General features: G+C 39.9%; 2 protein-coding genes across 2 annotated transcripts in view; both read right to left on the reverse strand.

Moving 5' to 3' along the window:
• Positions 1–9,088: 9,088 nt before the first annotated feature.
• Positions 9,089–16,361, reverse strand: part of LOC118407879 — a 313,255-nt gene continuing 305,982 nt past the window's right edge. The window contains exon 14 of the mRNA XM_035808453.1: positions 9,089–9,366. The gene's annotated coding sequence lies outside the window, so the exon portion shown is untranslated. The remainder of the gene's footprint in view (positions 9,367–16,361) is intronic.
• LOC118407874 overlaps positions 11,100–16,361 on the reverse strand; it is a 341,762-nt gene continuing 336,500 nt past the window's right edge. The window contains exons 37-40 of the mRNA XM_035808438.1: positions 15,848–16,039; positions 15,579–15,662; positions 11,971–12,111; positions 11,100–11,165 (exon numbers count right to left, since the gene is read on the reverse strand). Of these exons, the coding sequence (XP_035664331.1) occupies positions 11,100–11,165; positions 11,971–12,111; positions 15,579–15,662; positions 15,848–16,039 (483 nt within the window). The remainder of the gene's footprint in view (positions 11,166–11,970; positions 12,112–15,578; positions 15,663–15,847; positions 16,040–16,361) is intronic.

The raw sequence follows: 16,361 nt of genomic DNA on the forward strand, positions 1-16,361 counted from the left end.
GGAAAACACACACACACACACAAGATCACACAAACACACACACACACACACACACACAAAGATTACCAAAAACATTGCCTTCTTGGCAAAGGTAATATACTTATCAAAAACAGCGTAAGGCTAAAAGACTTAGAAGTACAGTTGGCGACCACCAAGGCTTCCACGTGGGCTGATAGCGATGACAGGCCCCTGTTCCAGGCAGAACCTGGTACGACTTGGTAGATGAGATAGAAGAAACAGGGCGAGGGCAAAGTCCACTATTACCCCACCGTCTTTTATTTTCTTGCCCATATTTAGACTTTTCTTGAGAACTAAAGTAACATGTTGTCAGAATCAGGCACTTGATTGAACCATTTTTGTGTGGGGAGGGGTCTTTACGAATATATTTAGCACGCCTTTAAAAGGAGTTGTTGTGATATGATACAGGGAAGCTTAGAGCTATAATCAGGACCTGGTCACATTGGCCGTGCGATCATCGTGCGATTGTCGTGCGATCTTTGTACGATCGCCGCAAGATCGCACACTGAGGAAATTCTTACAATGATGATACGTCAGCCATATTGATACAGAAATGTATGTCTTTGGTCTGTGATTGGTTCTGTCACAGCTTGCTTGAAAAGGCTCTAAGACATCCAAGGTTCATCCAAATCGAACAAGGTCCTGTGGACGAATGCCCCGTGCCATCAACGACAGGAAATTTAGCACCGTTGATTTCGCTACATATGATATAAAGCAAAAACAACAGTTGACTTATAGATCCGTGTTCCCAACATCACTGAAAACAAAAACACCGTATAAAGGCGAATTTGTGCACGTGACTTTAGGTGAAAACGGCGTGCGTGTCGTTCTGGGGTTAGCCCGGATCAGGCCACTTTGTGCTCTTCAGTTCTATAGCTTTTGACACGTCCGCACTATGGGTGAGATAGGGTCAAAATGAGGCGTTTCCGTTTCGTGAGCCGTTTTTAGAAATTGCTCGAAGATAGAGCCAAGTACTTCTGTTTGCTTCTCATCGGCACTAAATATAACCAGGAGGCTCTGCGTAGGTTATGGAGTCGGCACATGCCTTCATTATGCTGGGAAGGTGAAGGCCACAAACATGTTTTCTACAAGCATCTATGATATAACATAGTATGGTAAAATGGTAATGTCAAACCTAGAATAAACTAGAAAGTGTTTTGTATCAATCAGATGCTGGGGGTCCTGACAACGATTTACGCTAAATTCGGTATGGCTGACTACGCTTTACGTTAAAATCACGAAGGCTGCCAACGCTTTACGCTACATCCCACTACGAATTACGTAAAATAAAATAACTTCCATACGAATTACGGGAAATTAAAAAGGCCTGCCTACGCCTTACGGAAAAGAGCATGCAGAGTCCCTCATACTTTGGTTCCAAGGAAACGTCTTGTCTTATAGAGTTCATCTCTGTTATCAACTTCGTAAAAGACATTCTTGATCTTGCAACATTGTGTTTTGTGTTGAATGAAAGCTATAGTTAATCTGATCCAGAAAAAAAATGATACAAAGACTCACTGTCGGACCGGTCAGCCACCCTATGACTTCACTCCGAAAATGGTAGACAGATGGCTGGCACATGGTTTTATATAGGTCAGTGGAAAGAATATCAAGGCAATAAAGAGACCCTCATAACCGGTACAATGGCCGAGTGGGTAGAATGTTCGCCTTGCATGCGGTAGGTTGTGAGTTCGATCCCCGGCCGAGTCATACCAAAGACTTTAAAAATGGTACATGCTGCTTTCTCTGCTTAGCACTCAGCATTCGGAAAAGAGTATGGAAGTTGAACGCACAACACTACCAGTGGACTAGCCCCCTGCGGTAGTGATTGCGTTGTGTGGCCCAAGGGCTACTGAAACGGAGATGGGCGCCGCCCTATGCGCCATCAGGCGCGGGAAGTACTTTAACAACTAATTAAAAGAGACCCTCATAGATTGGCCACACTGATCATGTAGCGACTCTACAATCAGAGGTTGAAAGGGAAGATTTAGACCTTATTCTGGCGGCCCGTTGTGGCAGATGAGATTGGTGGTTGTCAGAAAACGGGTAGGTCAGTAAAGAGTCGCAACTGACCTCCAATCTTACCTCTGCTTGTAGATTTAATAAGGCAATGTTAAAGGTTGACTGCTGTAAATTTTTGGAAAACAAAGCTTTAGGAAAACAATAGTATAGGTTTGCCTGTGTGCATATTTCAAAAAAATAATTTCATCAGGTTTCGTAGGGTTTGGATACTGGAGAATTGTTTTACACTACCAGTTGGTACTTACTTCGCTTACGTTTCGATGTCTCTCAAGAAGGGAGGAAGCTCTGAGGAAGATGTCTGAGAAACATCGAAACGTACGCCAAATAAAGTACCTACTGGTTGTGGAAAAGAATTCCCATATATCATGTGTGCATACTGTAGTAAACCATTAGTATTTAGGAAAACAAGACCTGACGGGAAGTGATGGATGACGGCACGGTCCAAAGTAGAACCAGATGATAGAACATCTAAATCTGGACTGGACCCGTCGTGTTGCTATGGCAACCATCCATCATGGTCAGCATGTTACTATTTTTAGTCTTATTATCAACAGTAGAAACTTGCGTAACACGTGTCAAAGTGCTCGGGCCCCACTCGCTCACTCGTATCGGCTGGACTTTGACCACTTGTCCACATCGCGGCTCCACACGCCAACATATCTTCGTATTTAGGCCAATACATGTGTAATGCTCTAAAAAAGAGAGAATCTATTGCACAGTAACAGACCAACCTGTTAAACTTGCATATTACACTATGTCAATACGCCATTTATGTTCACATTTCTATACTATATGTGTATGTAGTTATAGAACTTAGACGAGTATCATTGTATTAATTGACTTGTTACTGTTGCCTTACAATTGTACCATGTACAAATGCAATTAAGTTCATTCATTCATTCATTCATGCCAATGCATGCTGTCGGTTTGAACACTGCTGGATGATGTCTGTACCCTGGCACAACTCCTTTATAACAAACATAAGAACTTTTATTGCAAATTCATGCTCGAAGGCTAATTTCAAGTATGATCTAAAATACAATAATGATAATTTATTTTTCCCTTGAACCCCCTAAGGTACTCCAGCGGAGCTCCCGGTTTTGATATTTAGTGAATCACATGGCCAAACCTGCCGTCGGTTCGACCTCCAGGTGTGCTATTGTCACGTTCACTGTGAAACATGTACATAATCATTCCTATCGGGAGCCGTCATCTCGTGTTTTGGACATGCTATGGTCGTGATTTTTAAGTGGTAACTACCCCTTGGGGAAGAGAGAGTAAATAGGGCAATCTCCAAGCAGATCCTACGGTAGCATGAGATAGTATCAAAACCTGTGTTTGGCTACCAGTGGCTGGTGACTCCCCTTCGGGCAGCTATACTTAGCCAGCTTTGATACTATCTTATTAATGCGACTGGTAAATCTGCCTGGAGATTATAAATGGTATAGGTTTAGGCCCTAGTTGGACTTTAATTGGGTCATGAACTCTATGCACGTATACTGTGCCAACTTTTATCGGTTTTGTGTAATTGCCGCCAATCAGTTGCATTGGACTTCGGCCACACCAATCACTACCATAGATGGCGTCAGGCTTAGCACGTTCATGGCCACGTGCACTTTGAAATATGCACTTCCACTTACTTTTTTTACTTAATTTTTTACGCCGACGTACCTTAAGCAGTAAAAGAAACTAAAGACTCATAGAGTTATAAATATTATGAATAGAGGAAGCAAATTTTACGAGATGCATAAAGTGCCGAGCATTAGGCTAGGCACACGTTCACGCCACGTGAGTTAACATTTTCGTCAATCGCTTTTCTTAATTAGATAGAAAAATCCTAAAAACTCATCAAGGCATATATTTACTGACCTTTTGTATAAAAGTATCATGTGTAAAGCGGGATCTATACTCATAGAATCTTTGTACGCTACGGCAGGTAATTTCAACCACTTGTCACACTTTCGACATGCCTTTTGGGACACGAGCTCTTATTTAAAGACTTGAAGAGGATTCATCTTTATCATATCACTTCTTATTCCCTGAGGGGTAAATCCAATGAACTACGTCAGAAGAGAAAGAAGAAAACAAAACGTGGATCGACAATATGTATCAAATTTACGAAAGAGAGTCCAGGTCTACCCGGTACCCACAAGACCTAGCCAACGCCAGGCCTTCCTACGGGGGTACGGGGATCGTAGAATTCGCCAAAAAGTGGCACAATTTGCCAGGAAATTTGCTAGGTTCATGTTTTCCCATGCCGACCAACTTCTCTAGTAGAAAAACTGCCCTGGCAAATTATTCTCCCTATGATGGCCAGCGTAGTCAGTCTGGTAGAGACTACACAAGACCAGTCGAGCTACAGAAAATGTTGCAGAACGCACCAAAGTACGACACCGTACGAGGTACACTGTAAGGGTTCATGGACCCATTGATAAACGTACAAGATTTATAGTGCACAATTACGTTTATAAAATCATTGGTTTTGCATCAAAGCACCACGATTTCCGCGTCGTTCGGTGATTTTATGGACCCTTACCAGACTAAAAATAAGTCTTAGATCTGTATCATGTTCTGTATCATATATAGACCCGGGGTAAGTACGTGTAAGATCACCCGTCAGTGTAACACACAACCTCTTGAGACTCGAGAGCCACTCCTAGCTAAGTGTGTAACTGGCTATAAGTGTGTTATAAACATTGCTTTGAGAATCACGGATCCCACGCTTAGTTTGCAAATATCTGTCCGGAACGTGCCATGTGTCATGCGCCATATATTAAGCTGGGTCACACGTGCGTCTACAAGGTGAGGCTTTTCGTCTCCCTCCGTTTCCAAAAAAGAAGTCAAACCCAACCTGTTTAGAAATAGCCAACACTAGTATTAGCGTAAAATATTGTTCATAACTGTCCATTGTTACTAGTATATCTACTATGTTTATACCGTGTACTTGCAATTAGCCCTCCTTCACGAACTTGCAAATAAACTTCTATTATATTAAAGTCCGTACGAGGTCTTAGCCTATATAAGGATCCTCAGGGTGCTAAAAGTAGGGGAACTTGGAGAAATATAGACACGTTACATGCCAAATAGGGACAAATAAGTTACCATGGGATTTCAGTCAGTCTTTTACAGTCTATCCAGCTATCTGCCGGCTGGTCAGTTCACTCCGAGGCCAATTAACTCCTACTAACTAAGCTATTTCTAACTTGGCCAAAGTCCCTTATTACTATTCGATCAGACCGGAGTCTGGTAGTTACTACTTATGTTGGGTGTGATAGGAGCTCATATATTAATGTAACGAAAGAAATTTACTGCGTGTAAATCTACACTGTATATATATACTTCGGCTTGTGTGTCACTAAGAGCTGCGTGACTTTTGGAACATTTGTCCCATATAGTCATAAATACAGGAGCTGTTTGTACTATCGTCTGAGCTATATCCGGTGGTGTAAGGGTCTACGTCTATAAAGTCAGGGATATAAAGATGGGAAGTTTAGTAAGTGTTTAACTACAGCTATAAACTACTGTAACAGCTGGTGAACTAGGCGCTTCTCGTTTAGATACCTTTAGGACATGTACAAAATTAGTCACGTACGGTGACTAATTGTACTTTATCTGTAAACTTATCTTTCTCGAACAGGACATTATGACAATAATCTCATAGACATAAAGAAAGGAATTTACAAGTACGTAAAGTAGCACTATAAAATTCAGCTGGTTCACGTTGCACGTTGAGGGCATATGTCACAATTGAGTAGAAGGCTCCGAAGATGGGATGATATAGTGGCAACGAAAATCCTCCTTTCTCAAGGTCCTGCATTTTTCCAACCGAAAAAAAGTACCAACCCCAAAACTAAATGGCTTCAGTGAACATGTGCTATTAGCGTTGAGAAATTCCATTTTAGTCAGCCTAACTGAACTCAAACGCTAATGTTTAATATTAGTAAAAGTACACGTAGATGTGTAACGATAGAAATCATCCGCCCGCTATGTCGTGGGTACACCAGAGGTACACAGTGTTGGGTTTTGAATGGTGTGGTGGCATGCTATAGCAGCGAAAAAGCGCCTCTTGTGGGAAATGATGAATTGCAGTTTGTACAAGGAGTGTACAGTACTAGAACTACGCGATATAGAGTAGACAAGCTTCACATAGAATAATTCTGTACTTGTATCTATATAGCCAGTAAAACCACAGTAACCCACCAGCTTATTGATACAATGACATTTCCAGTAGCTTCTGTATGAACGTGCGTTCAATGGTTGCATGCAGAAGACCTAGCAAAAGTCGCTGTACTTTTGTGTCACGCTGTGTCAATAAAAATCACTTCTATAAAGGAAATTGCGCTAGTATCATACCGTTCCGTTAGTTCGGAAGTGTGCGTGGTTGGGACTGTTTGATATTAAACATGTCGACATGTGGAGTATGTGGTCAGATAAGGAAAGTAAAGTTACAACATCCCATCGGAATGTGGTCGTGAGAAACCGCACTCCTCTGACGTCAGTATAGTTTTATTGCACAACGATTGTACGGGGTACAAAGTATGGCATCTACATAACTACAGTTCTATAACTTAACGCTTATCTAACTAATACAGAAGTTGTAGTATGGGATAAATTTCTTACAGTCATTGGAGGCTTTTACAATAATCATTGGAGGAATTTCTAATGTCTAAACCTTCTTTGATATATTTTCCTATATCTGTCGTGCAGGGATTGTCACATGTCATGATGTATTTGAATTTGCACTTAAGATCCATCGAGATAAACCCTTGTGTATAAGATGACAGCCTTGTGTACAGAGAATTTCGTATATCAGAATATTTGGGACATACAACCATAAAATGATATTCGTCTTCAATTAACTGAAATGAATGAAGTGAATGGAGGCCTTAATTTATTGTGCATTATTGCCCAACTGAGCTAAGTCTAGTCTAGTATAGTGTTTGCTGAGGACATCACTTCGTGTTTGTTAACTACATGTACTTCTTCACCGTAATGAATGGAAGGAAAGCTTTCGTAGTTTTCCCGATTCGTGCATATTTTGAAGTAACGGGAGGTGCCCCAGGTACGCTTTTTCTTGCGCTCAAACTCATGGCGCTCCATCGCTAGTTGCCTGAGAGTTGTCAAATTTTGATGACTGAATTTTTTACACATAGATTTGAACAACATACTTGAATAAGAAATGCATTCATGTGGTTCATGAACCTTTCGCGCTGCGTGTTACAAGAGGCAAACACTGTGAGACAATTTCGTGTATGTAACCTTCCAATTTTGTGCTACGCTGGACAGTGTGCCTAACTTGGTACGCTTTTTTAAAAACATTTTGAAGTTGTCATGTCTTATATACATATTTTTACTGGAGTCTCTAATATAACTTGAGCTTGGGTGTGCCATTACTATGTCTGGAACTTCCTCTGATTCTTCTCATTTGTATTTTAAGAAAGGTCAGGAACGTATACAAGACGGAATTAAGCGTAGTCGCACGGACGTGTGCCGACAGGGTGTTGGCGTACAGGTTCCACAACTGCGATAAGAAAACCGCAGAATCAACCTCACAACTGATACGGGAGACAGATATAAAAAAAGTCGACATGGAAGAGGAATGTCAAGAAATGCATGCCAATTAAAGTTAGACAATAGAAAAGAAGAAAATAAAGCTCTACGGTTATCAGCATTGTTGTGGTATTTATGTCTCTACATGTGTATATACCAAATACACATGTATAATCTCAACCCATATATATATATATATATATATATACTCTGACCACAAATATTCGGAAACATATATACACACGCACGCATGCGCGCACATGCACACGCCCATACACACCCACAGATACGCACACAAATGCAAACACACAAACACACGCACTTTGACAATATCCCAATCTTTTTATCGAGGTATTAAAAAAAGATAACTCTGAAACAATTTACATTCTCCTGCAGTTCAGAAGTAAGCCTTGTGAGGTCAGCACACGTGGATCCTACCTTGCCAAGATATGTAACTCCTGGTTTATATGCTTTAAAAATATTTGTGAAAATTCAGTTATCTCAATTCAGTACTGTACTATGTGCATTTTGCATGAGCTGCCATGTTGATTCTGATAAAGTTTTACTAGGGCACCGAAAATTGTCATATACAGTAACACATATTCCTCGAACACCGAGCATTCTAAAACAGAATTCACCAATGCAAGCTTTAGGCCACACCAATTTAATTTCTTGGTTCACGGATTCGCTCGCTCCTATTTCTAGGAAAAAAAATAAAAATAAAACTTATCACTCAGCAAATTTTCACCATTAATGAAGCCATTCACCAACTTTCTGGTGTAGCAAATTGGCCATTATATTATAAGCTCCTTAAAGTGTGGGTACAGGTGCTGTTACTGTACAATAATAGTGTTTTTGTACTTTTTTCAAGCTGAAAACTTTTTTCTTTATGTTTTGGATTAGTTGTTACCTTTACCCTAACCATTTTACAATTTTTATTTTTATTTCGCCCTATCGCTCCATATTTTTTATGAAAAAATCCGTGAACCAAGAAATTAAATTGGTGTGGCCTTAGATATTGATACACAATGTGCATGTAATTAGTATTGAAATAGCTCTCCTCTGCCATGTCCTGCTTCATATGTCACTGGAAACAGTAGAAAGTGGCCAAATAGACAGATATATAACAGGCTATGAAATTGCTACCCTTTCATGTATGTCAGCTTTTGTTACGAATACAGATTCAGCCGATTTTAGTCAATAAACCATTCACTCATTCATCCATTCAAACATAAACGTACAAACTGTTACAATTAAAATCTCATACTATTGCGTATTGAAATTATTATTCATTTATCAGTGTTTTATGTACATGTGCATCAGCTATTTGTTATGAATACACAATTGTATCATTTTCGTCAATAAACCATACACTAAATTAAACTCATCCAATTCAAACAGATGTGCAAACTAAGAATCAAAATCAAAACTGGCTAAAACCACTTTTGAGTGGATAAAAGGAACTACCCGAAACAAACATGAAAGTAAGAGAAACAAACAAAGTTAATGCAAACAAATTTATTATATAATCAAGAACAATCTATAATTGTTACCTAAGGTAAAAAAAACACATCACAGGTACACAAACGCGACAATGGCACAAACATACGAAGAAATGTCAATCTTTTACAAACATATGCAGGTGCAATCTATTTGTTATCAATGAATGTATAACTTCTGAAGTAAAATTTGCTAAAACAATGTTGTTGATTTGCAAAACATTAAATGTAAGGACGTATCTGACGGTATAAGCTGTCTTCTCTTCACTCTGGGAATCTGTGAAAATAAACATTGTTTTGATTTACAATAAATATCTAATACACATGAAATGTCATATCATGCATATTACTAAACCATTGTGTGCAGAAATGTAAAATGATCATGAGTATGATCATATTTAAACAAGAGTGTTAATGTAACTCTATTATATTCTTGGAAATATACTTGCCTAGCGAAAACATTTTTCAGACATGGACTGGAGTTTGGAATTGGATTGCTTTTCCATTTATTAACAAAATGTTCGTCTACAATAGCTTAAATGTCTCCCTTTATTTGTAGGGATCATTATGTCAAGCAAAGTCTAACTGTAACTTCCCACAAATTGAATGTAACCAAAGTTTCAACTGAACCACAAATGTTGCAAAATGAACGAAAGAGTCCTTTTACATCAGGGTTTTACAAACATCACTGGTACCCAAAGTTTTGACTTAGGTGAGCAATCCACAACTTTATCTTATGCAGATAGTAAAAAAAAGACGCGCCATACACTTTGTGCAACTTTTCTCCACTTGTAATCGAGTTATATGTTCTATCTGCATAAAGTAAAATGGTGGATTGATCATTCTTTGAGAAAGACTGGATCTTCTTTGACAGTGAAAACTTTGGGTACTGATAAGTCCAAGTTTTGTGTTGGAAATTTATTGTCCATTCTCAACCAAAAATTTTAGAAAAAGCATGTAGGGCTCTTTGTCTTTCTTTACTTCCAAAAAAAGAAGTCAAACCCAAACTATCTCGATAAAGCAGTATTTAAGTACATGCATATCCCCTATCTTTGTTTCTACACATGTACCATGTAATTGCAATTATGTCATACCTATGACGCGAAAACGTTCGATACAGGTGTTCCGGACCGTGTGATAACTTCCGTGCCACACAGGTTTGAAAGTTGTATCACACAGGCTTCCTTTGAGTAAATCGAACCATTTCAAGCGGGCCAAGTGTGGCACGGTTGGCAATTCGAATAAGCTGATTCGGACGTTGGAACATTGCTGTTGTATCACTTTTTGTTCGAGGGCACCAAATTTGTTCAACTTCTGGCGCATTTCGCATCAAAACATGGGTTTTCTCAGGTGGGTATGACATCAATAAAATACAACACGGTGTATTCCGTATCACCCTCGGTCCCAGCCCTTCGGCCGTCGGGCGATCCTTCCCGTCGGGCTGGTACCTCGGGTGATACGGAATACACCGTGTTGTATTCTGTATTTAGCCTACGGGCATGAACTTGCAAACACACTTTCTATTACTCGCCTGTAAAGTTATTGTCCATCCCCCTGTCTAACCATGGTGGGGCCCCCTACGCCCGTGACGCCTGTGACCTCCATGACCTCTACGCCCACCGTGGAAACGACGTCCCATACGCTCATCTGTGTTTGCATTTGACACAAGAAAAAGATTTCTTTAAAATGACTCAAGACATAGCACGGAATCTAAAGTTTTTCTATTGTTGAAAAAGTATGAATCTTTTATGATCTAGTATATATGAAACATAGAATCTTTAAAAAATGTTTGATAGATAAAAAGAAAATAATGTAAATGTAGCAAAAGTATGACTTCAAGGAGCGAAAGGTTAAAAGCATTCATCCAAAGCACTTCGCTCAGTTCACAATTAATACGATTCTGCACATTGTTTTATGGTTTTACTGATTTTAAAATTATTTTTTACCATTTACTGTCTTCTGGCGTAAAAAAGCTGAACCTTTCCCATAATTGCAGATAATTACCAGACACTAGAATTTGTACTTACCGCTCTCTTCAGAAGAGTCTGAGTCTTCCCCTCTCATCCATGGGGGCAACTTTGGATGAAAGTTAAAAAGATTGTCATTATTGTTTACATATTGTTGTTAGGCCACACCAATTTAATTTACTGGTTCACAGATTTTTTTTAAAGTGAAAATAAAGCAAGCGTTCATGAATGCAATGGGCAAGAGGGAAAACTTAATATGGCCATGTCCACTCCATAAACCTGAGTGCAACAAGGCATACACCTGGTCCTCTGGCTTTTTTATCCAGTTAAGCATATTTAACTCTAAACTGTAACTTGTTGGGTTCGCCTTCTTTTCTGTTGGGGCGAAGTCATATCCGGATGGTACCCAGGCTTTGTCATGAGAGGTTTCCCAACATATTCATATAGAATTACCGGGTCATTTGGTTTCAAATGACAAAGTTAAAATCTTGGACATACATGTAGTGTTCTATCTGCATAACGTGACATCATAACAGCAGTAAATGTTCATTCCTTGACAAAGACTGGTGCTGTACATGTTCAGTTGAAAATTTGGGTGAGTCCAATTTTTGTGTTTGGTATTACAGTTAAACTACTTTAATAAATAATAATAATGATTGGTTTATTAGTGCCAAACAAGTGCGCAAGTACATGTACATATCATTGCAGCCATACAAGGCTGAATCGGTGTATGATACATAATACATTTGATACAAACTACATTAAGATTCATTCAACAAAGATACGACGAAAGGTAGAACGCTATTTTTGAATCTGGATTACCTGAATCTAAAGTAAGACTAAACTGTGTGTAGTTGTCCTTTGTAATAATGACTTCTGAACTTCACCACAGATGAATTTTCAAGTTAACCAACCTTGATGTTTCTATCATCCAGATACTCCTGGAAGTCCTGTTCGTACTGCTGCATGCGCTGAGTGAAGTCCTCGGCGTGCTTGTATGGGTTGTACTCGTTCACATCCTGGTCAAAACAGTCCGAACGCAGCTCTCCCTCTTCCTGTGATGAAACAAATTCAAGAGGATATCAAAAAGAAATGGCCATAGAGGAAAAAAAAACCCGTGCAGAGTTGGACAAGACTACTAGTCCGATTGTCCAGGGCAAGTTAAAGTGCCAATCACACAAGTGCATGTCCAACCCCACTTGCCCCATCAGGCAAACAATATTTCTATGAGTGGGGCCCTCCTCCCACTACATTATTTGCCTGTTAGTTACAATAATAAAAATTGTACTGACACTATTGTTGTTACATGTATTTCCCCCCAGTTCAGCAGTATTGCCACCAAAGAGGGTCAACAAACCTGTCCAATACTCCTTTAGTTATCATGCCTTCAATCAAAGTAATCTGAGTTTAAGGAGAGCCACACCTCTAGCAAGTTAAAGAACCCATTGCACTTATCGAAAAAACAGTAGGGGTCCTTCCCGGTGTGAGCGAATCAAATAAATCTGCCCGGATATGCAGCTTGAATGTACTGTTGGGGACGGACAAAAATCTTGCCCATTCCGTCCTCTATGATAGACATACAAATGTAGTATGTACTAGAAAGGCCGACATTTGCTTAAGAGCAAATACAGCATATTTCAGCCATACCCCTTCCCACGCAACATTGGACTGTTCCAAATCACCCCTGCGCAAAAATGGAACATCATATTAACAGTACATTATCCCCCAAAGTGGACTGGTATTGTGAATTGATTCCAGGTAAAAACAGAGCTTGCTTCTATTTTTCAGAAAATGACAATAATCACACCTTCCATTCAGAAAATTTTCATCATGACTGAAAATTGTTGAATGACTTCATGTAATGTCATTAACAATTTTCAGTACGATAACTAGGTGTAAGTTAAAAAAAGTATAAGCTCCTTGTGATGTGGGTACATTTATTATTGCAGTGAACTTTTTTTATTCAAGTAGGGCATACGATTTAATAATTATCAAGCAGGTGCAGGTACTGTGGGAGCGTTTGTTTTCTTCAAGCTGTAAAACTGTTAAACTGTTTTACTTTGTATGCAATCAGCCATCGAGCCTATTCTTAGTTTAGTTTAACAACTTCCTGCCAGACCCGGAAGATACGATTGAACCTTGTTCGAGGATTTATTTTCGTCTGTCTGGTCAGTCTGTTCATACCCTGGCGCTGAGAGTGTTTTATTGGGCTGAAACTCTGGCAGTTTAAAGTTACTTACAATTTAAATGTTCAAAGTTTATGTCAAACAACAACAGCACTAGGAAATGTGGCCACTATAGACAGGTGGTCACTATAGAGAAAATGCTGATCTATTGACTAGGAGCCATACGTTACACATGATTTCAGTACACTGATCATTAATCATATAAACATTGCACAGGTAAGCCAATTATAAACATTGCACAGGTAAGCCAATTGTTTAGATGTACAATTAAGTTCAAATAATTCTGAAGAGAAATATTGATGAGAAAATAATCATTCTCGCCACTGTCTAACTTTTCTAACTAACGCACCTTTCGCCGACTTCATCAAAGGACCGCCGGCTATCAATCAAACACGGCTGTTGATTAGACTTAGAGTTTCAAACAGTCATGTGCTGTGTGCCAGTTGACAGCGAACTTCATGCTACGTGATGTTTTACATTGCTTGGACCTTCTTTCCTACAGCGGTGCTTCTACAAAATATTTAGACTGTAACACTGAGTCCCACATGTTTTATAGAATAGAATTTGACGCAGAACAGCGTTTTTGCTGGGTATTTTTCTTGAAAAATGTCCGTGGGAATATCAGCGAGGCGGCGACGTAGGGATATCAGACCGTCAAGAAAAGTCGCACGGCGGCTAACGGCGCAGCGAAGATACTAGCGTTATAAATAAGCGCTTCAACTAAGGATGGCAACCCGTACAATATTTTTGTATACTGTTGAGCTAAGTAAAGTTTGTTGTTTATGAGGTTTTAGTTGTCTTTGAAGCTTTGCCCCGAAATTTTTTAAAGTCAAACTGCTGAAGAGAAGTAAGTGACTGCTACGATTATCGTAGATATGGCCCTAAAAAAACTGATAAAAGAAGCCTTCTCAATAGTTTAAAATGCAAGAGCTTCCGGGGGGGTTTCGCCCCCCTGGGTCCCCACCCCCACCCCCCCCCCCCCCCCCCACAGTGGCCCTGCCCCTGGACCCCGCCAGGGACATTCGGCGGCCCCCGGACCCCTGTCCGACGCTTTGAAAAAATCCTGGCGAGAAGTCTGTACGGCCTGAGTCTTCAAGTTAACGTATTGTGTGGTCCCGCTTATGAATATTAATTAGCCTTCGCTTTCCTCTTCGCTGATTGGCTGAACCATTAATTGAATTAACTCTTCCTGCCGGCTAGACGCAGGTGCAGATGTCGGCTCTGTGGGGTGAACGTCCGAAAGGTCATGGCATGGAGAACGAAAGAAAACCAATTTCCCCTAAAAAAAGTGTTGTAATTAAGCCTTTTACAGTACTTTAAGCCAAAAATTTTACTTGGATCATTTTACCAACTATCTTATGCCTATCTATACCAAATGTTACTCATACCAGGGTACAGGGGTGCAAAATATACCGTTATAAGACCGTCAACAACAGTCGCACGGAGCTAACAGCGCAGCGAAAATACCATCGCTAGCGTTTCAACTTCGGATAACAAGTTATAAGTACTGTTGAACTCAGTAACGTTAAAGTTTGTTTTTAGTTGCCTTTGACGGTTTGACCTGAAATAGTGTTACGCTAAACTCCTGAAGAGAAGTTAAGTGACTGCTGCGATTATCATAGATATGCCCCTAAGAACTGATACAATATAAAGCCTTCTGAATAGTCTAAAATGCGAGAGCCTTAGGCGGGCTTCGCTCCCACTGGCGGGAACACTGCTATATACGGGATCATGAGGCCCCGCTTATGAATATTAATTAGCCTTTGGCCTCCTCTTCGCTGATTGGCTAGGTCTTTGATTCAATTAACTCTCCGGCTGACGCGCACAGGTGTGGCTCTGTGCGGGGTCACGGAAAGTCACGTCAGGAGGCCAAAAGAAAACAAATTTCCCCTCAGAAAAGTGCCAAAATTAATCATTTTAAAGTTGTTTATGTCAAAAATTTTACTTGAATCTTGTTACCAAGTATCTAATGCCTATCTATACCAAATTTCAGGTCATTTAATTGTAATACCGGCAGAGATGAATCACTTTGAAGATTTGACAGGAGAAAGAAGAAAGAAACATTACGAATACAATATATTTCACCATACTATGTATGGCTGAAATATAAATATATGCCTTTGAACAAAGCAGAGTCTACAAGCAAAATTTGCCCCTCAAAATGCAGGAAACAGCATTTCATAGGGTCTATATCCAATTTCAAATTTCCAGGGGGAGCTTGCCCCGTAGGATCGTCGGGCTTTTGGCGCTTGGCAGGATTTCCAAATTCAACATCAAGGGCACGGACAAAATGTCAGGCTCAGCCTACATTGTAGAACACTGTGCCAGACACCTACCACACAGCATGGGTGCTGGGGCTGGTTGTGGATGATCTGATCGATCTTGGATCCCTCCAGAACCCCACTCATCTCCTGCTGAGCCTGACAGAACAGGTTGTTCTTCTCTTCCCTCATCCCGTTGTGTGTGTGTTTGTTGTTTGTTTGTTAGTATGTGTAAGGAGAGAAGAAGGTGACACTTACCATACAGCAAGGGTGCTGGGGCTGGTTGTGTGTGTGCATTTGTTTGTTTGTTTGTAGGTGTAAGGAGAGAAGAAGGTGACACGTACCACACAGCATGGGTGCTGGGGCTGGTTGCGGATGATCTGTTCGATCTTGGATCCCTCCAGAACCCCACCCATCTCCTGCTGAACCTGACAGAACAGGTTGTTCTTCTCTTCCCTCAACCCATCCAGGCAGTCCTGGCGCTCCTCGGAGGTGTCGAGGGCGCAGCACTCGAGCGCCTCAGCCCACCGGTCCTCCTGAACAGACAGTAGATTGAACTTAATTCATCATTTTGCAAAACATGGTAAAATGAACAGTTTTAATTTACTGCAACAACTATAAATACATAGTACAACACAGAGTAATAGAATGTCAATAGTATATTACATGATATTGAATATATGATATTGAAATTTGATCCTCGATATTAAATATGATTATATGATATTAAAATTTGATCCTCGATATTAAATATGATTATATGATATTAAAATTTGATCCTCGATATTAAATATGATTATATGATATTAAAATTTGATCCTCGATATAAAATACGATTATATGATATTGAAATTCATT

The sequence above is a fragment of the Branchiostoma floridae genome, unplaced genomic scaffold (assembly GCF_000003815.2).
Source record: "Branchiostoma floridae strain S238N-H82 unplaced genomic scaffold, Bfl_VNyyK Sc7u5tJ_1495, whole genome shotgun sequence".
Taxonomy (NCBI): domain Eukaryota; kingdom Metazoa; phylum Chordata; class Leptocardii; order Amphioxiformes; family Branchiostomatidae; genus Branchiostoma; species Branchiostoma floridae.